The sequence below is a fragment of the Lepisma saccharinum genome, chromosome 29 (genome assembly GCF_977018435.1).
Source record: "Lepisma saccharinum chromosome 29, izLepSacc3.1, whole genome shotgun sequence".
NCBI lineage: Eukaryota > Metazoa > Arthropoda > Insecta > Zygentoma > Lepismatidae > Lepisma > Lepisma saccharinum.
The window spans coordinates 49913492-49935024 of NC_139257.1; the positions used below are offsets into that span (position 1 = coordinate 49913492).

General features: G+C 37.7%; 2 protein-coding genes across 2 annotated transcripts in view; one reads left to right on the forward strand and one right to left on the reverse strand.

Annotated features, from left to right (window-relative positions):
- The window catches only part of LOC145981486 (chitin deacetylase 8-like), a 47295-nt gene extending 28155 nt beyond the window's left edge, over positions 1-19140 (reverse strand). The window contains exon 1 of the mRNA XM_083114716.1: positions 18955-19140. Within this exon, the coding sequence (XP_082970842.1) occupies positions 18955-19140 (186 nt within the window). The remainder of the gene's footprint in view (positions 1-18954) is intronic.
- On the forward strand, positions 1188-15556 carry LOC145981219 (uncharacterized). Its single transcript, XM_083114364.1, has 5 exons — positions 1188-1687; positions 5594-5689; positions 8975-9153; positions 10787-10942; positions 15115-15556. Exons 1-5 carry the CDS (start codon positions 1344-1346, stop codon positions 15528-15530), a joined length of 1191 nt encoding a protein of 396 aa, XP_082970490.1. The 5' UTR covers positions 1188-1343; the 3' UTR covers positions 15531-15556.
- Positions 19141-21533: the final 2393 nt, after the last annotated feature.

Here is a 21533-nt window from a genome sequence, read left to right on the forward strand (position 1 = left end):
GCACGAACGTATGCAGTTGCAGTATACTTCCAGCCTATGTGCGCATGCGCCACGCGATGCGATGTTCTTCTGTCAGTTGAAGTAGATGCGGCCATCTTACGCAGATCGTAAGCTCCGCCCAATGGCTTCAAGACCAAGACATTTATGGCCGTGTGCACGAACGAAGATCAAATTTTTAACTCGGATCGGGAAAGGATCACTGGAGAATTCCATTGCACGAAGACGGTTCAACACTTGAACATCAAAACGAGTTTATCTTCTGATCGGCCATTCGCCACCGTTTTGGTGTCTGATCCTGGTTCACGGTACTGACGCTTCGACTGCAGGCAGTTGTTTTTGAATATAAAAAGAGCAGAAAGTGATATCGAGGGCGTGCAAACGCTAGATATGTTGGATGTACTACAATGCAAGTGCAAGGTAAATTAGAACAGAGCAATATTACGATATTGCTACATGGTGTTGAAAATATGATTGTATAAATTCACGAAAATACATGTTACTGGCTATTTACACGACACGACATAATAAATATATAAGAATTAAGAATTGAAAAATTCAAATACTTACCACAGTACAGTAATAATAATAATAATGATATATTTTTATTGAGCGGTCGAGGTTCAGCGTACGCTGTTCTGTTCTCTCAAAATCGAATGCATTTCGCAAGGCATTAAAGTCCCGTAGAAGAAGGTTCCATGCTTTCTCCTTTTGCTTTTGTTTTGTGCCGTCAGTTCTTTTTTAATATTATTATTTCTTTACACTCTACTACATCCTTGTACTCGTCGACAAGGTTGATCAGTACATCTCTCAAATTCAGATAAGTTTGCGGCCCGAATTACTTTCTTCTCCTACATGTTGATACTTTAACACATCACATTACTCTATAGGGTTCTTGATTGTCATTTGTTTTAGCCAACCAATCAGGTATAGCCTTACAAATTAATCTCGGATCAGTTGAACGGAATCTCGTGAACGTCGTTTTTCGTTGATGCATTGCAAATCTTCAAGTTAATTCAGAGTGGATTAAAATTGATCTCGTTCATCTGAACTTCGAAATAATCAGCGTTGGCACGCGGCCATGAGTGATACAGGCACTGCAGAACCCTGATTTAAACAATCTACCTTTGTCGCTCAGCAACAAGTTTAATATGGCAAAAGAATTGATTACTGCTGACCGTATTAATGCTTAAAGTGAACGTAATCAGGTGTTATAAGAGTCTCAGGACTAGCCATTGACTAACGGAGTATCAATTCCAACTGAAGGCGACAGGTTTAAAATAAGACTTCACAGTCATTTAACTGTGCCTTGAAAGGAAACAACCCAGCACAGAATCGAACCAACAATGAGCAGAGCACCAGTGAGCCCAAAAGCTGAAGGGAGTCTCGTATCTAAAGTAGCCATACGTGTCCGTCGAACTATAACGGAAGGCTCTGCAACACAGGGTCTTTCGGAGATTCTGAGGATCCAAACCATCCCCGATCTGCAAGAAAATATTTATTTGAAGGACAAATGGGGTGAGCTTGTCATGGCAATATTGACGTCGTGTTGTGGAATTACCTACGTAGCCGTCTGTTTATATTTTGCACACGTCATACGCCTTGAAGGACACGATGTCTGTTCAGGAATAATTGTGACGTCAGTTATTCTTAGCCAACTCTCTGGGGCGATCGTAGATAGCCTTTACTGGTACGTATTTTTATAATTACTATTTAACGTAGTAACAACGATTTACTCTAGAAACGGCAACCGTAACTACTTAAGTGAAATTAGTAACTGTATTGGAACTCAGTTATTTCTTAAGTAATTATACGAAGTTAAGAGTTACTTCTTCTCATCGCCTCAAAGAATGGACGAGTTTATTATTGTTAACATTTTGAGAACAATGTTTTACTCTTGTGGTCAAAAGCGTCCAAAAATTTTATTTTATGATACTTGAGACATGACAGCAAGGCTATACAACATGCTTGAGCAACCGACTTGAACTTGAGAAGGCAAGAGCTCTCAGTGCAGGGAAAGCTTACCACACCGCCTACAGACTGCACTTCAAGGCAATAGCCTTCTAGTGGTTTGTCTATGGGCAGTAGGCAGCTGAGGAAGAGATGGGGTAACCAATTGCGTTGAGAGGTAACAAATACTGCACGGGGAGACGCCTCCCATTTCACGAAACCTTCATCTGTTTAAGGGGTGCCCATCCTCCCCAAGGCCCGTACTCCCCCAAAAAGGTAGAACATCACCCCCCCCCCCCCGTTTATGCCGAATTAATTACTCAAATTATTTTTGTCAGACAAAATTTGCGGAAAAATATAATACCAGAGGTGCAACCACGAATTTTTGTCGGGGGGGACAAGTATCAGGATAAACGTACCAATAATAATAATAATAACATTAATAATGTCTTTATTGTTATTATTATTACTATTTTTACTGGTAACAGTAATAGAAGTAGTAGTATCAAAGACGTTATTATCCTCATAAATTACGCAAAATGGGGGTAGAAGTCTGTGCTAAAGCATTTGTTTGGAACAAACGATTTGAAATATTTTTTCAACACCGTCAATTTAACATTGGCTAATAATGGAAATCAAGCACACAAACTCTATTTTTGAACGGCAGAAAATGAATGATAAATGCATTCCGAAGATACATGTGTAACTTTCATGTACAACATAATATGTTTTACACATTATGCAACATGGAGCGACATAAAATAGAAAATACATATGCAACAAGCTAACACTAAATTGTGTACATATTCAAAGCTTATTCAATACAAATATACAACACATATTATTTAAATACATTTCATTACAGATATTTTTTAGATCCAATTTTTGCAATTGAAAACAATATTGATTTAATAGGGCGCAAATAATTTCACTGGACACCATGGCATTCTCTCTTTTACAACTTTCTTTAGATCATTCGGCGCCCATGGCCGACTCCCTCCGCCCCTAGCTACAGCTCTGAACTTGACGAAAACGAGAAAAGCAGATAATTGATATAAAATTTTGTCCTCCCAAAATATTTCCATGACCAAGGCGCGTCATGAAACCCCTATGTGGGCACCCCTGATCTGTTTCATCTGCCGCGAGACCAATGTCACACCGCACTGTTACCCACGAAAAAAAATGTTTCCTACTGCCCGAACGCGATCGATAAAGCCTTGTTATTTTAGGCGAGAAATTATTTATGGGAAGCGTCCAGGGGGTCCGGACCCCCCCCTCCCCCACCGCAAGACTTACTAAGTACGAAAATTAAATAATGAAAATAATGAAATAATAAGATAACTAAAATTAAATAGTGAAAATATACTTGTTGTTTAATCCAGGGTTTATTTATTTCCGCCAAACTTATTGGAAGGCCAGGATTATATTGGGATCATACGACTTTGAATAACAGTACCAAAGAATATTTATGCAAGATTTATTACGTACTTATAATAGCATGCATAAAATATTACCAGGATCTTTACTTTCCCTCAACTGGATCTAATATCCTTTTTTGATATTCAAAAAATTCCTTGCCAGGGCAGTTTCTTCTTATTTTTTTTCTTTTTACAAATTTTGCCGACCTTAACTACACGTAAGCTAGATAATTAATAGGTGCTGTTATATTGCTATCCTTACACCGTGTTTTTACCTATTCACGTATTTAAAATATAATATTAATTAATTTGAATATTTTAATTAATACTAGTTTAATTAATTTAATATGATTATTATTTTAATCTAAATATTATTATTATTATTATGAGACACTTGGTTCGCTCCCCCGCAAAATGTATTTCTAGATAAGTGCCTGATTCTAGGCTATTATTTTCACCATATACTACAATGATATCGTCCGCATATGCAATAACATTTACTTGGGGGCCTCCCGATGTCGCAGAGGTATCGTCGTCGCCTTGTAATCAAGGGGTCCCGGGTTCGATACCCGGTGAAGGCACATAGTGGTTCGGATCCCACTTAAAGCTGTAGGTCCAGTCCCGATTAGCCTTACTGTGCATAAGGTGGACTTAAAACATCAAATCAATCAATCAATAACATTTACTGTATCATAACCATTACCTGGTCCATTTACTTTTATAACACCATTAAGCCTTGTTTCCATGATATGAAAAACTAAATATGCTGACCAAGGCAGTAATTTATTTTATAAAAATCATAAACTAAACGTAACGTTTTAACCTTCTAGACAAGGTCTTCTTCAGACTCTGTATCAAGTACAAATGTTACGTTTAGTTTATGATTTTAATAAAATAAATTACTGCCTTGGTCAGCATATTTAGTTTTTCATTTACTTTTAATAACGGTTCGAGAATGAGATTCCATATTATTGGCCCGAGGATCGAACCTTGTGTGCATTCTATCGTAATATATTTTTTCGTAAGATACTTAGCCACTTAAAGGTGGCTTATCTATCTTTCAAGTAGTTCATTAACAGCCTATATAACGGTGAAGGACATTTCATAACTTTAAGGACCTTTAAAACATATGGCCACCAGTAATTTTCACAAAAGAACTTGAACGTATTGCAAGAATATTAATCTTTTCATATTAATTTTTATTTCTGTTGCTGGTTTATCGACAAGTGCCACTTATTTTAATTTGTTACTGAAGGTGATACAATTTTGCTAAGTGTAATGAACAACATGGGAGTTTGCAATCGCAAAACTTATTTTTCATTATTACAATAATACAGTGGAACCTTTGATAACTCGAACCTCAATATCTCGAATTCCTTGATAAGTCCATTTTTTTGTAATCCCCTTGAATTGTCCATAACACTCAATATTAATTTTACCTCAACAACTCAAATTATACCTTGATAAGACGAATTTTTGTACAGTGTATGGGATGCCGTTCGAGCTCAATAACTCGAAGGTAGATTATGAAAAACCTCTATGACTCGAAGTTAAATTCTAATCACCTTTATAACTCGAAGTTTAATCGCACGGTCGAACTGTAGGGTGCGTACGTACAATGTCAGGTGATCAACAATCGTGTCGGGACTTGAAATCCCCCACCTTGCCGCGTATGTAACCATCATTGTTAATGTGTTTAGACCTCTATAACTCGAAGTCGGAGATTCTGGCCCTCAATAACTCGAACCTTGGTAAGTCGAAATCCTTGATTCCTCGATTTCTTTAATTTCCCCTTCAAGTTCGAGTTATCAAGGATATCAAAGATATTGTTAGATATTATGTAAGTTGGCACCTGGCAATATTGTTTACTCTGTACTCTGGGCAATAGCCTGTGCAGTACTTTGTTTGTTCTATGCTGTGTTATATTACTGTCATCCCGGGCAAAAAAGTATGAAGATTGTCAAGTTTTTTACTGTGTTGTGCATGCACATGTTCTTGAGAATATTAGAAAAGGATATTAGCAGCGAGTCTTTTATTTCTCAATCCAACAGATATATAGAAACATACTTATCTTTATAACAATAATTTTCGATTATTGAATTCTAAATATTTGCGAAGTTATTTTCCTTCATACTTGTTCTAAGACAGCTAACTTGAAATTAAGCAGGCTAATAGTGCAAATTACTTCTAATTAGTTTATTTTCATGATTGTTGCAATCCGTTCACAGGTATCCATTGAGTGTTGATGCAAGGTTTGGAATAAAGATTTTGTGCATCGCTGGGAATCTACTGGCAGCTTCCACCGGTATATTCCCCCTCATGAGGTAGTTACAATTATTCGGTATACAGGGAAATTACAGTATGGGCCAAATTATTGGACTCGTTAGTTGAAAAAATTAAACACAGATAAACTCACTTTATGTAGAGAAATTTGAGAGATTTAATGACTTGTGATACACATTGCATTGTTATACACGCTGCAAGTACTGTCAGTTTTTCGTATGACCACCTGCGGCCCCGGCGCCCACCCAGCGTCGAATAACATGGGTACCTGGGGGAAACCCTGGGGGGTAAAGGCGGTCAGGGGCGTGATGCTGATCACATCACCCCCACTCACGACCGGATCAAGAAAGTGTGGGGCGTTACCCCCACACCCCCTATACGCCTTCATGGCGTGGTGCTATGCACAGGGGGAACACTTTACTTTACTTTACCTTTGTCTCTTGTCCAGCCCATTTTAATCATTGCTTGTGTACAATTCCTTTATCACTCTTATTTATAAAGTTCAAACCACGTGGATTATGAAATTACATGTTGCTGCGGAGTTACAAATAAAGAACACGCTTAGAACAATCAGAATTAATATTATTTCCTTTGTTATAACCAAACAAATAGCATAAATAACACCGTAAACAATGTACGTTTTGTTCCAGGCATTTTTGCGAATGTGCAATGGACACAGCATAAGAAAATATTGTGGGAAACAAGACTATATCGAAGCAGACAAAGAGTTTAATCCCATAAAAAGTTATGACAATCGTCAAATATATTTAGTTAGAACACTTTCAAAACAAGGAAATGTGCTTCTTTTTGACAATGAGTTCAATAATTTGGCCAATACTGTATAAACTTAGTGAAATATTTTATAAAATTAATATATTTTAGTTACATGTAATGAATCATACACCAAGTGAAAGACAAAATTTCCGAGATTTGTTTACAGCCCTTATAACAGGTATAACAAGCATTATAGTTTTCGCTTGGATAAAATGTTGGAAAATGTGCGCGTTATACCTGGATAAATATTGTACTTACATTTTGTTTATATAAACCTAAAACACGAGAATGTTGGAATTTCGCTGTATTTTTCGTTGTTCAAGCACAAAATGTTTGAAATTCACGCAAAAAGCCACAATTCGCATTTTATGCCAAATTCGTGTTATTTCGCGATTTCGAATTGGTGAAAAATGTGTTCAGAACATGTCACTACACAAACAAACACTTCGATTTTTTGCAGCAATTAATTTTTTCGGTGTTATCGCGTGTGCAAAAAATCAAGTATAGTTTAGGTCTTCCTTTCCCGAAATAACTGTGAAATAGCGGAACTAAAAATAAAGCATGTAAAGTTAGATCCGATTATTTTATATTCCCAAAACTCTCCTTTATTATCCCCATAGTTGGAGTCATACAAGGCACGTCCAGAAAGTAAGTTCCGTTTGGTAATAAAATTAAATTGTGTACAGATACAGAAAAGTTATTTATTGCACAAAATTCTACAACTCTTAAACTACTTTTCCACATAACTGCCGAAATTTTGCAGGCATTTGTCATAGCGTGGCACAAGTTTTTGTATACCTTCTTCATAGAAATTTGCCGCCTGTGTCTTCAACCAGTTGGAAACAGTTTCTTTCAGCTCGTCGTCATTGTTGAAGTGTTGACCGCCAAGGAAAGATTTGAGATGTAAGAACAGTCTTTCCTTGGCGGTCAACACAGGCGGCAAATTTCTATGAAGAAGGTATACAAAAACTTGTGTCACGCTATGACAAATGCCTGTAAAATTTCGGCAGTTATGTGGAAAAGTAGTTTAAGAGTTGTAGAATTTTGTGCAATAAATAACTTTTCTGTATCTGTACACAATTTAATTTTATTACCAAACGGAACTTACTTTCTGGACGTGCCTTGTAGATGTAACTTAGCGGGCACGGGGGGCCACTTGCCCCGCCCCAAGAAAAAAATCAGGTTTATGAAAATGTACAAGTTAATGGTACATTTGTTAGCCTCGTGGAACCTGACGAGCAAAGCAACGAGAAATTTTAAAGCTTTTTCAAATGTAACAGTTGTTTATCAAAATCGTAACGCAATGTTAATACTGCGTTGGAATCGAACTACAGACCTTTAGATTGTATTGGGTGGTGTAGTTATTCATCTTTCAGATGGTTATCACTCGCATCCCCTAAATGTGATATATGCAAGAGGTTACATTCAAAGTTATGGCAATAGAACTTACATGTACAATAATTGGATTCTGTATTCTCCATGACTGAACCGATATGGATTTGTCAAGAAAAGGATATTAATTGCCTCACAATTAGATGAAGGTTATTTCCACAGATTGCCCTGTCAATTGTTACATGTCTGACCTTCCTGTCAGAATTCACGCTCATTATGCCCCACTGTTCAACAATCGTCTCCCACTTCCTTTCTCTCTCCAATCAGCATTCCTCACGCTATCCCGTTCACTTGCCAATTGTCCTCGCTTTCTCTCGATTCCAAAGCTCATTCCATACCCGTCTCTCAAGTCAATAACCTAACGTTTGCCTAATTACTGATTCAGCATTCCTTTCTCTGTTTCCTGCTATGCTAAGCATGACAGAAGACTTGTCACTTCTACCCAATACCTTGGATACGATACGAAATAGTCTATGTCTAATTAGTCTAACAGTTTAACTATGGACCTGTCTTGTCCGATCTTATAACGGACCTTATAACAGAAAGTTTGTTATTCTTATTGTTAAGAATGGAAATAAAGTCCATTTAGTTAGTATTCGAACAGAATAATGAAAGTAAAAATGCATTGGATCGAAAACATTGAGTGATAAATACAGGAAAAAGGTTATATTCTACCACTTCATCCAAAGAACAAATGGTTTCACAGTTTTCAAAATTCTAATAATTACAGTTGTAGGTGAGAGCTCACACAACGCACTTTATATAAAAAGAAAATCCCTCTTTTCTTGAACGAGACGTACAAAAGTCAACATTAAAATACATTCAGATACTAACTGCATAAAATGCAAAATAAATAATGGAAAATAGTTGTGCTGGTATTCACGCGTTTGGTGGATCGAGTCTCCCCATTTATATAATAATAATTATTATTATTATTTCGAATAAAATTTAATTTTGTTAGTTTATGATATTTATTATTGTATAATAACATTTATAACCGTGGTAATAATACTTACTATTTATCTACTATTCAACTTTTATCATTTGACCGATACCCCCCCCTGCAAAAATTTCTGGCGACGCCCATGCCCATGAGTGTTGCATACTTACTTTTACAAGTGCAGCAAAAGTGTAATCAGAAGTAAAATTAAATTTTTCAGATTCATTCTGTTCTGCGTCTGCACGAACCGGACGAAATATCCGCTGAATGTTATTCTGGGAGCTTACAAGATGCAAGGCTTCATCCAGAACGCTCTGCTGATCACGCCAATGATAGGTCTCCAAATCGGCTTGATGACTGCCGATCCTAACTTGGATACAATAATGGAAAGGCCAGATGGTAATATAATGTGTAACTTTCAAGGAACGTACCTGTATTATCTACACATTTAGGAAATTTACCATGGAAAAGCAGTTTGAGTCAGGGTTGTTAAAGGTTCAGGAATTTTAAATAAATTCAATTCCGGTCCAGGAGAGAAAATCAGCAGGCGTAAATGGGTTCTGGACCGTAAAGAACCTTTTTATCTGTAAAGTATTTCAATTCGGTCCAGGAACCTTTTTTTCCGAATCAGTTTAAATAGGGTCCAAGTTCCGTATTGAAATGAAACAATACGCAACTTGGATCGAATACGGACCTGACGATAAACAGTTGTCGACTTGTGAGCATGAAAGACTAATCCAGGTGCTGGCTGCCTCGAGAATCTAAGGTGCAAGGTAGAAATGGGCGAAACGCAAACACTGCAGTCACGTTACCCCTCTCCATGTAGCCCCATTCTCTCGCGCGCGTTCCTTCACTTGGTTGTAGCAGCACTGCCGTTCCCTGTTGTGATATCTGCTGGGAACACAGCAGCCTCACGTTGCCTCATCGACGGCTCCTATTGGCTGCGGTTCCTGGTTCGGATTCCGGAGCAACACGTGACGGGTTTGTTTGAACTCAATGTGACGCTACACCAATATAGTCAGTCCATTGTGTTATGTACAGTAACTCTTCGACAAGGGAGTTTTTGAACTTGACCCACGAGAGAACAACAGCGTTTTGATTTATTCCCTGCGCTACGTTTTCTACAACCGCAGTGTGACATTCCAATGTAAAACGTACTCGCGGACATTTTTAGAAGACAACTTTTAATCGGTCAACCCTGGTCCAGGAATTGTAAATAAGTTCAATCCCTGATCGGGAGAGAAATTCAGCAAACGTAAATGAGTTCTAGACAGTGAATAACCTTTTCACATTTAAATCATTTCAATTCGGTCCAGGAACCTTTTTTTCAATGAAACAATAAGCACCTTGGACCGAATTTAAATTGTGCGAGAAAAGAGGTTCCGGTCCTGCATCGGAACCCAATAGAATTTATGGGTTCTGGAGCAAGGCCGCGCATAGCGGCAGTCGCTTCTCCCCTCCACTCAATCCCATTCCCTCTCACGTGTTCATTGCTGGAGCCGTCTCGCGTCACTACTTGTGCGCAGATATTTGTTTTCGTTAGTTTGCTCCATAAATAAAACTGAACAGTAGAAGATGTTTCTATATTATTGCTATTTAGCGTCGCTCTGCCACTTTTAGCTAATCGCGGCAATGAGGATGAATGAGGAAACTAATGTAGGAACACTCACAAAGAACACCAATGCCAAAGTAGGGATTCAAACCCGGGACTCCTAGCGTCGTAGTAATTAAACAACATTCCTCTTAACATTAGATGAAAAGTTAGGGAGTTCATTTCGACAATAAAAATTAAAATTTAAATCTATTACTAGCTAGAAATTAACACGATTGATATCTCATACAGACAGAAAAAAATGTAATTAAATTCCCACAAAACTATCCATCTCCATACTTGGATATTTTTATGTAATATTTATTACACCAAGAAACCTATCACAATTTGAAGACTATCAATTAATGTTCTTTTTAAAAAGTAAGCTGAGATATGTCAGTGTCAGTTATCATGAGGCATTGTTTTCTTTTTTCTTCCCAGAATTCCGATTGTGGTTGGGTTTGTTCATGGCCAGCATGAGTCTGCTGGCTTTGAACGTGTCAAGGGGAATTCCTGGAGAGAAGAGATCCCAATTATCCTTCGGTCACAACATCGTTCGCTTCCTTTTCATATTCACTTACGTGTTTACAGCAGCAGGTAAATGAAATAAACTTTTAGGAATGTAATAGTGAATTAATGAATTAAAATTTTGTGGTGCCACAGCACGTCTGGTTATTTGTAAGCATACGAGCAAAATCCTCTTATCAAAAATTCTTACCTTAAAGTCACTTAAGAAATGCAACGTTGTAAAGAGCCTGCATAGGACATTGAAAGGTAACTACTAACTCTCTAGCCTTCTTAAACCCGAAGGTTTATGGCTACAGCAACACAAGCCTTCCATCTTCCCTACCCTGGGCAAGACCAATGCAATCTTATCCATCCGTACCGATTTCCTTTAGGTCCATTTCAACGTTATCCCTCCATTTTCGTCTTGGCCTTCCTACCGGTCTCTTACCATCAGGTTTCCCAACAAGAATCCTGTAAACTCTTCTTTCCTCTCCCATTCGTATCACACGACCTGCCCAACTAAGTCTTGATTAAAAGATAACGAAAGACTGAAAACTTTGTTAAGCCCGAATTACACGGAACTCGATTTCCAGTAGGAATGCCCTAGTTGGCGCTGGACTGGCTACCCATTTGCTAGTTTTCGCCTCACATGATACTTTTTACCGTACTTGTCGATAGACTTTTGTTCCCATAAGACATTGCACAGAGCAGACAACCTGTAAAGATGGACGAGCAATTTGAAAAATGTTGTAGGAGAATTACTACTTTGTGCTTTTATTTAAAATTATAAAATAAAAATATGGCCTAGAAATTAGCTCGAAAATAATATGGGAATCAATGCTTACCGTCACCGAACAAGGTTTTTGATGAACTCGGGGTATGCATATTCATACATGAGATTCGCAGGATTCATTCATAATCATATTTGTCACATACACATCTCATCGCTTGCATAAATACCTAAATATTAATTAACTGAACACGAATGCACTGGACGTCATCTCTTTACTATTTTCTTTTATCGAAACTAACAAAACCAGCCAGCACTCTGAAACCACAGACAAAAACCTCTCCTTTGCAAACTCACAGATTATTTTCACATGGCTAAACTTTGGTCTGATTGGCTGTTCCACAGAATCCAGTCGAGGGCAGCCAGTAGCAAATAGAACATGTGCTATTCCTCAAAACCAGTCAAGCAGCAATCCATCACATCCGGGCAGGTAGCCAGTTCAGCTCCAACTAACTGGAGATCCAGTTCCGTGTGATTCGGCCTTTAGAAACAGTGTAAGAGGCCCGCTCGTCTCAAATGGCGTTTGTTGAAACACTATTTTCATCTCCCAACATAGATGATAAACAGTTGGAAATATTAGTATATTTCCATACACTTTCACAGGTTACAAGAGTTTTATTCATAGGTGGAGTTCTGGAGGGGCCAGTGGGGGGGGGGATGCCCCCCCAACTTAAACGAGACTACTAAATTTTTGTTATGAAGCCATACCGCAAATCTTGACGTTTGGCATGATGGCATGTGCGGTAATTGCGCCGCAATAGTGGGTCTTAGACGATTTGATTGATGTGTATAGTTTGAAGAAAGAAAAACGTAAAATGACTTTGTGTTGAGTCAACAGTTACTGCTGAGGCATCAAAAGAACTTTTTAATTTAATGTTTCTAAAATTTCTGAAGCTTACTATTGTGCCTAACTTTTTAAAGTAATACGAGTATTGTATCAATAAAAAAATAATGAAATGCAAAATGCAATAATCGTACTGTTTTGCTTCTTTTAAAACTGACAACCAATATACTAATTAATATTTGTTTACTTAAGCGAGGAAATTTAACACTTTCAAATCTAAAAAGCTTAAAACTCAGTGTTTTTAAGTTGTTTTTTTTTGTAATTTCTGGGGGAAGGCCTCCGGACCCCTTATAAACTAGGGGATATTCAATAACCCTCAGGTACATCATATGCTTCTCCCAGAGTCTGCCTCGCCCCCCCCCCCCCAAAGCAAAAGCTCAAACTCCGCCCATGGTATTTCAGTCTGTGAAGCTGTAAATTAGGGAGAGTATTCCAGTGTTGTGTTGAAGTATACCCAGTGTGCGAATTAACTGGGGGGGAGGGGTGGCAGGGATTCCCTGCACACAAGTAATTTTATCCCCATCAAAAGATAACTATTATATCTCTGCTAGGAATATTTTACCCCCTCAAAGAAAATGGGATTGGAAGCACATAGTATACCAATTCTTAACTATATAACAAAAGCAAACATCAAAAATTTCCCAACCAAAAAAGTACGCACCCTTGTGGATTAAAGAAGGATACCATTCTAAAACTGACATACAATTAATTATTGCCAATTACAGTAGCTACCAAAACAAATTCTGAAATATGTTTAGCATATGTCATTATTAGGTTAGGTAATGAATAATTATTGGGTATGAATTTACAATACCGGAAGTATCTCCAATTGCTTTCAAATTCGGCATTCTCACTAATTTTGGCCTCGTAATCACGAATCTGCTATGATTCTCCATACACTAACATGGGGACTATGTTTTCTGATATGAAGACGTCTTCCTTTGCGCACAACGGTCTTGCTCCCTTGTGTTGTGTCATAACACAACGTTGCTCAAGTGTTGTGCAATAAGTGTGACCCGTTGCATGGAGCGTTCATTTCCATGCGAGAAAATGGTGTCTTGCGTAAAGGTGGAAAACATGTTTGCCCCACGAATCATTTACGGAAAGGTTAGGTTAGGCAAGCATAGTTAAAATTAAGGGTCATCATAAACATAATTTTGAAATCCTAATCATTGCAAAAAATAGTTGTTTTCTTCATAAATCAATGGTGTTTACTCCGTTCACGGACCCACTTTTTTTTCGACTTATTTTTCCATTTCTAGACGTGACCGTCAAATTTTAACTGCAGATTCGTGATTACGAGGCCAAAATTAGTGAGTATGCCGAATTTGAAAGCAATTGGAGATACTTCCGGTATTGTAAATTCGCTCCCATTATTGTACTTGAAGAATGTGATCATGCACTATGAAGAAACAATAAGTACCAGGTGGTTATAATTAAAGTGAAGGTGTTCAGAGTGGTACAGCACGGGCTGTAATGAGAGTAGCAGTCTGAAATTTCGTAGATATGCTAATGAAGCAATGCGCTCGCGAATTATGAAAAAAAAAAAAAAAAAAAAAAAAAAATAGTTCCAATTCTCGCCACAAGGGAAAAATGGCGCTGTAAGCAGTCAAAACTTGGTATAGTTACAGGAAAAACACTATAAATCGCAGAAAACAATACTCTTTGTAATAAAATATTGCTACAATTTCACTATTCGAATTACATGAACATTAGGCTACTAAAGGAAAAAGCAACAAGCGTCACCAACAACAGCCAGGCCCGACCCTGTGGCCGAGTGGTTAGCACATCGCGCTGCGACGCCAAGGGTCCCGGGTTCGAATCCCGGTCGGGCTTGGTTGTTTGTGAATGTCCATTCATCAATTTCATCATTTCCTCACTCATCCCCATCTTCGCAAATTAGCCAAGAGGCACAAAACGCGAAGTAAAATATACTAAAATCAAAAATCAAAAAATCAACAACAGCCAGGGAGTTCACACAATGGTTAGTCAATGTCACCGACTTTGACGTCAGAGTTACGGAAAATTCCACGTTTTGACTGCTTACAGCGCCATTTTTTACCCTGGTGGCGAGAATTGGAACTTTTTTTTTTTTTTTTTTGCATAATTCGCGAGCGCATTGCTTCATTAGCATATGTAAGAAGTTTCAGACTGCTACTCTCATTACAGCCCGTGCTGTACCACTCTGAACACCGTCACTTTAATTATAACCACCTGGTATTTCATTTTTGAAAATGAACTGATTGTTGATTTGATTATGTATAATGTAAAGATGTTTACTAAACAGATAAGAGGGGTTTGGATTCATTATACCTCCCTCATATGCGGCCATGGCACTAGTTTCATTTATAATGATTTCTTCTAGAGTATTTACTTATAATATCCACAAGTATAAACGTAACAGTGTTTTTTTGGTATTATTTTCAAGTCATCCAATGGGACTCTGACGTTAGTCTATACGAAATTCCTCGTCATAATAACAATTGAAATGAATCCCTATAATATATTTATTCTGTATTTCTTATGGCACAGTGTTGCAAACTTCTAGTTTTAGGTTCATTGACAATATCCTTTCTGGAAGTATGGTTAAAAAGATAATACAGTGTTGCAATCTTATTTTGTTTTCAGGTTCAAGAATAGCCGTGCTCGTCGTGTTTTCGGAAGCATGGTGCTATACTCTGGTATACGTATTTTTATATCACAGTCTTGCAACCTTGTTCTACCTCCTGGACGATCCTGACGTAAGCCCAGAGGAAAAGACATCGGAATGCTTCCTCATTGTCGTTGCATCGTCACTGACATCGAACATTGTTTTCATAAATATCAGATACAAACTGCCGACGTTTCTCGTAATAAACTCCGGGACGTTCCTCGAGAACATGTTGCTGCTTGGAATTGCAATGCAGCGCCTCACAGAGGAGGAAAGGCAAAACTCTCCGTTCGTCTCCACTTTGATAGCTTCTTTCGTTAGTTTGCTATTCGTAAGCGTGATAATTTTTCTTCTCCTGAAGCTTCTGTTGTCGACTCATATTTCGAACCAATAGAATCTGTAGATTTCTTTATGTCTTAAATAAAGTAATATACACCGATGCAATAGAATCATAGCAAGTGTTCTCTTCTGTTATGCCCACTGTGGCCCCTCGAGAATTTTTAATCCACAGATCTCAATGTTTTACGTAATTTAAAAGTGGTTCCAGCATTAGAAAAGCACAAACAATCGAGATATTTGATTCCAAAGAATGACCCACTTAAATCATGTATTTTTCTATATAAATGTGTGACCGATGCACGAAAGTTGTTGCATCCATTTCCTTCCAGCCGGATGTTGCCTGTGTGTGATGACGTAATCCCGGTCAGTGTTTCCAAACACGTGTATTTGTAACTGAAGAAGGTACGTTTCCACAAATGGTTTGTGGGGCTATGTGTCAATGGTTCGTGGGGCTATGTGTCAATGGCTTGTGGGGCTATGCGAGAATGGTGTGTGGGGCTACGCATTTTTTCTAAACCAATTTTTGACTATTCTAACCTAATCGTGACCCAACCTAACCTAACCTTACCGGAAATGGTTCGTGGGGCTATGTATGAATGGTTCGTGGGGCTATGTAGGAATTTTTGGATGGAGTGGGGTGGAAACACTGCATGCCGACTACGGGAGTGAAACTGTAACCCCAATTTAGCGTGTTACCGAAGGGAAAAAGAAACGAACAAAACTTACTTCATACGTCGAAAATTTAGATTATTTCCGTGAAAAAAGCGAAATGTCACCTTCACCAATGTTTCTCAATGCAGAATACGTAAGTAGGAATATGTAAAGTGACATCAATAGCGAGTTTCAGGCGTTTTCCGGATACGGAAAGTTTACTATTTTGGCTAATCTTATAACATTTACACGTAATTTAGATACAGTATATTTACATTATAAAGAAACTCAGGTACCTATATCATCTCGGGACAACACCTCTCCCTCGTTTATTTCGTCTTTTTGAACATTTGTACTTACCTATTGTGCATTGCGAAACATTCTTTAAGGTGTGGTTTTGCTTTTGTCACGAAAATAACTTCAATTTCTGACATTAACAGTAATTATTGTTCTTGCTTTTTTCGCTTCCGTAACACACAATATGGCGGGCACAGCGTTGTGGAATTCAGTGTTTCCAACCTTCTTAACCGGAAAATACCCCACGAACCATTCCCGCATAGCCTCAAATATTATTCACGCATAGCCCCAGAAACCATTCACGGTAAGGTTAGCCCGACCCTGTGGCTGAGTGGTTAGCACATCGCGCTGCGACGCCAAGGATCCCGGGTTCGAATCCCGGTTGTTTGTGAATGTCCATTCATCAATTTCATCATTTCATCACTCATCCCATCTTCGCAAATTAGCCAAGAGACACAAAACGCGAAGTAAAATAAACTAAATCAATCAATCAATCAATCAACGGTAAGGTTAGGTTAGGTTCAGTTAGGTTAGGCAAACAGTTAATATTTGGGGTCGCAGTAATATCACGAATGTATATTTCGTTTTTTCATCTTCTTGCAAAACAACGGGGTGGTTGGAAACACTGACAGTAGGTTACGTCATCAAACGTGCGCAACATCCGCTTCACGTAGAGGAAGATCGGCAATTCGCGATTAAAATTAACCGATATGCCATCTGCCGGGATTTTCAGGAAGTACTCTAAGTAGGATACGTTGTGTTGAAGTCGTTTAAAGCATGGTGAATATGCGAGAAAGTAAGGTCTACTGTTCAGTTTTTTTTTTGTTTTTTGCTCTAAATAGTTTTATGGGTCAGAACAAATTAAAAGTTTTCATGTGTTTCCACCCCGTGGAATCAACAAAATGAAATTTGTTAATAAATCAGGGAAAACGTAATTGACAGAAGATTGGTATGGGGGATATAACACTGTAATTCGGCAAGGAAATTACGAAGAATGCACGAGTCTGCTTACTTTATTTATCGAGAGATAAATATATATTTCCATGAAAGTAAAGTTTTAAATTGTACTTTATAAATAAAGCTTTTTTTTCCGAAAAATCATGAAACGTCTTAACCAAGGCGTCCATGTATTACCGGTGTTACGTATGTGTGAAATTTGGAACAGATGCAAGTCGATTAAGAGGGAAGATGAAAATAGTTTGAGAATGAATTAATGTCAAATGTAACCAGAAAAAAAGTGGATATGCTAATGTTACTGTTTCATTCAGTACGATGTCCTTTTTCAGTGAGTATAGCCTGGTCATGAAATCGTGAATATTATTATTAAATCAGCCTTTCTCTTTCGAGAAAGAACTGCAACTATATGTTGGCAATTTTCTCCTGTCCCAGCTTTTCAAGTACAGGTCAATTTCAATTCCTTTATTTTCAAATAATTTCCGAGAACCCCAGTTACATGACGTGCAGATGATACAGCACTGCTTTGGACAACCAGTGTGTATACATAGTTTCGTCTGCATTTTCCGTGTTATTTTTGCCTATCATAATTAAATGCTTCGTTCTCAGTACAGCTTCACGTTTGTTAGAGTACCTGGAATTCACATCGCATTCGCAATATTTAAAAATAATGCGTAATTTAAACGTTTTCTACCATACCAGTCATGACAACACGCTGCTCTTTTGTACTACTGCTGAATGTAAACAAAAATCTATCCTACTTAGAGCGGCCATATTGGAAGCGACACTAGCGCTCAGGTGGTAATTTTAATCGCGAATTGTGCGTCGGAGAGATATTTTTCGTGAAAAACACATGAATTCCGGGTCAAACAGATTCAATGATGAAAGAAAATACATCCACGAACTTTCAAAATGCTAGAGAATGCTAATTTTTTCATATAGGAGAAGTATTTATTTTACACGAGAGCGCTGAACTAAGCTTATATTACATTTCTTGGATCTGAAGTGAAAGAAAGTAATAATTCTTTTCCCACAATTGACGCATGCGTCACTTCAGATCCAAGTAATGTAATATAAGCTTAGTTCAGCGCTCTCGTGTAAAATAAATACTTCTCCTATATGAAAAAATTAGAATGTAGAAATGCTCATGAATGTCGTCGCAGAGCAAGCTGTCCTTTTTCCCACAATTGACGCATGCACAGCATGCGTTCAGGAGACGCCTCTGATACACACACACAAGCGTAAAGATTAATAAGATACCAGTAACTACTGCAAAATGGCATAAGCTCCATTACAAAATTTCCGAATATTCCACAACAGCACTTAAAATTGAATTTATAACTGGCAACATTGGTTAAAATGGTATCAATCAATTCATTTTCATTGAAATAAGACTACCCTTGTCCGTGTAAAGTTTCATTGCAGTAATCATTTTGGATCACCATAAAAGTGGGACACATTCCAGGCTGGCTTTTAAGAGTGTCAAAATGACGTTCTTTTGCAAACAGAAATTTTGGAGGGTGGGTAAATCCCTGTTTTCTAGCTTATTGTCTGAATTAAATTGTTGTTCTACTTACTTGTGGTGTCACCTCAGTGCTGATTTTGCCAGGTATATCCGTGTTGCAGCATTTGCAATCCGGAAGAATGCAGTTTTCAGGTCCACACTCATGAGAAGCTGTCTTGTTCGAAGATGTCGGTTTGATAATGACGCTTGCAGTCGTCAGCGCCACACCATAGCATGCGAAAAGTAGATGAACTAACATTGCTCCTACGTAAAACGCAAGTCTGTCAGTTCAGTTGCAAGAATGTTGATGTTATATACATATGCACTTGCATTTACCAACGATCAAGTAGGCTAGTAGGCTATGTTGCAAATGACATTCCTTTTATGCAATTTGTAAACTTTGTTGCTGATTCGTCCTTAATTTTGTCGTTAGTGTGTCAAATTGCAAAACTTAAAAACAATGAAAGTTTGGTATTTGCCTAGAATTTCATTTGCAAAAGGTATGAAGATCATAAAGGTAGTGGCGGGCATAGGATTTGGAACCTAGGGGTGCGTTGTGTATTTCAAGAAGGAAAGCCGTGGTTTAACTTTTTAACCTTGTACACATTGATTAAAGTAGTTATTATTATTATTATTATAATTTCTTGTTTGAAGTAAGATTACTTTCACTTGCATTTTTAAGTTGAGTCCTTTATAACTATGCTAAACATTTCCCCCTAAACACATCGAAACTATAATGTTAATACTTATCAATGTCAATAATGTTCTATACTAATGTCCAAAATCAAAGCAACAAACGGAAATTCTTTCCCGTGTGTCCATTTGACCACACAATACGATCAGGTGATAGTAATATTTATGATGTCATAGACAACTAGTTTAAGATAGAAAATAAAGTAACCTTAATGTGCCAGGATTTATCAAAAACAAAAATCACACGAGGAAAGGATTTCTGTTTGTTGCTTTAATTTTGGACACTAGTTTAGTTAAACATAATGACATAATTTTGTATTTATTTTATATAAGAGACTAACTATATATAAAAAGAGAAATTGTGCAATATTACTTTCAACTCAGTTATTAAAAACAACAGTTGTATTGCACAGAAGCTAACGGAGACTGGATTACATTTTGGACATTAATATCGCCACCGGTGTTGCTGCAGCAGTTCATTTATTGAAATTATGTACTACAGTAAACTTGCTTCTACATATATTGTTATTTTTCTTCTTATTATTATTTCATTTGAGATTAAAGTTGGGCGGTTCGGAAAGTAAGTAGCCTTACATAGCTGGTAAATAGGATGGAGGCATATAGTGGTTCAGATCTCACTTTAAACTGTAGGACCCGTCCCGATTAGCCTTTATGTGCATAAAGTGGACTGAAATATAAATGGACAGCACAGAACACAAGCTCCACAGAGAATTATACTGGCTGTGAGTACAGGCACCAGAGCCTCGCTTGTCTGCAAAATGCAGTCCATGGTGTACTCCGTAGAAGGGAGATTGACATTTGGGTATATTGGAAAGGGTCACCCCTTGCACCATAACTGCAAGGAAACAGCGTTAAGCGAATGTTATCACAAGAGTCTTACTCTCAGACATCACACGCGAGCAAGTGACAGAATGATGCTTTGATTTGATTTTGATCAGGAGCGTATATTCTAGGCCAGGGGTTTCCAACTGGCGGCCCGCGGGCCGCATGTGGCCCACGATGCTTTTTTTTGCGGCCCGCGAAGCCAGTTTGCAAAATACGTTAATTTTATGTATTTTTATTAAAATACGTTCTATTTTTACTGAAGGAACAGTTTCAGAGTATGTGCTTCCTTAAACAACTGGCGTTTCTATCAGATATCACAGGTCATTTGAACGAATCGAACTGAAACTGCAGGGAAGAAACCAGCTGGTGTCAGATTTAATGGTAAACATAAATGGGTTTCGTAATAAAGTAGTGTAATTGGATTGTTTCAAAGTCATACTTAGTAGGTATTGTTTTTTTTTATCAATTGAATATTATTTTTTGACATATTTTGACAATTTTTTGTCGATGTTTTAGCGTTTGACGATTTTTCAGTGCAATTTTCACCGCTCCTCATTTTTTTCCCACTCATACTTGGTAGGTATGCATTTGTAGCTTTTTTTTATCAATTGAAAATCAGTTTTTGACATATTTTGACAAATTTTTGTCGATGTTTTAGCGTTTAGCGATGTTTTTGTAAAATTTCCTATTTTTTTTTTCCCACTCGTACTTGGTACGAATGCCACGATCTTACGTGATATAACTTAACCTATTTATTTTTTTTTGTGCTAAACTACACGAGAGCCTCTACGTGCTTTGGCCTACTTTAGAGTAGAACCATAAAGACAGAGCTGCAACCGAAAGTGAGGCTCGAAGTGAGGCTTGGTGAGGCTGGACTTAATAGTTTGCTCTTGTAAGACATAAGCCTTATTTTCTCGCAGTGTTGCCAACATTTTACTCGAAATAAAATCACCAAGGTTTTTTTCTTGGTCTAACCTATGTTATTGAACTGCGTCGTCACGTCCAAACCTGCATGACTTCCGAACACTATTGGTTTTATTTATATTTTTTCTTACGTATAGGTGTATATGATGAATCCCCAAACAGATTTTTCCTAAGTCTTACTGTTTCCAA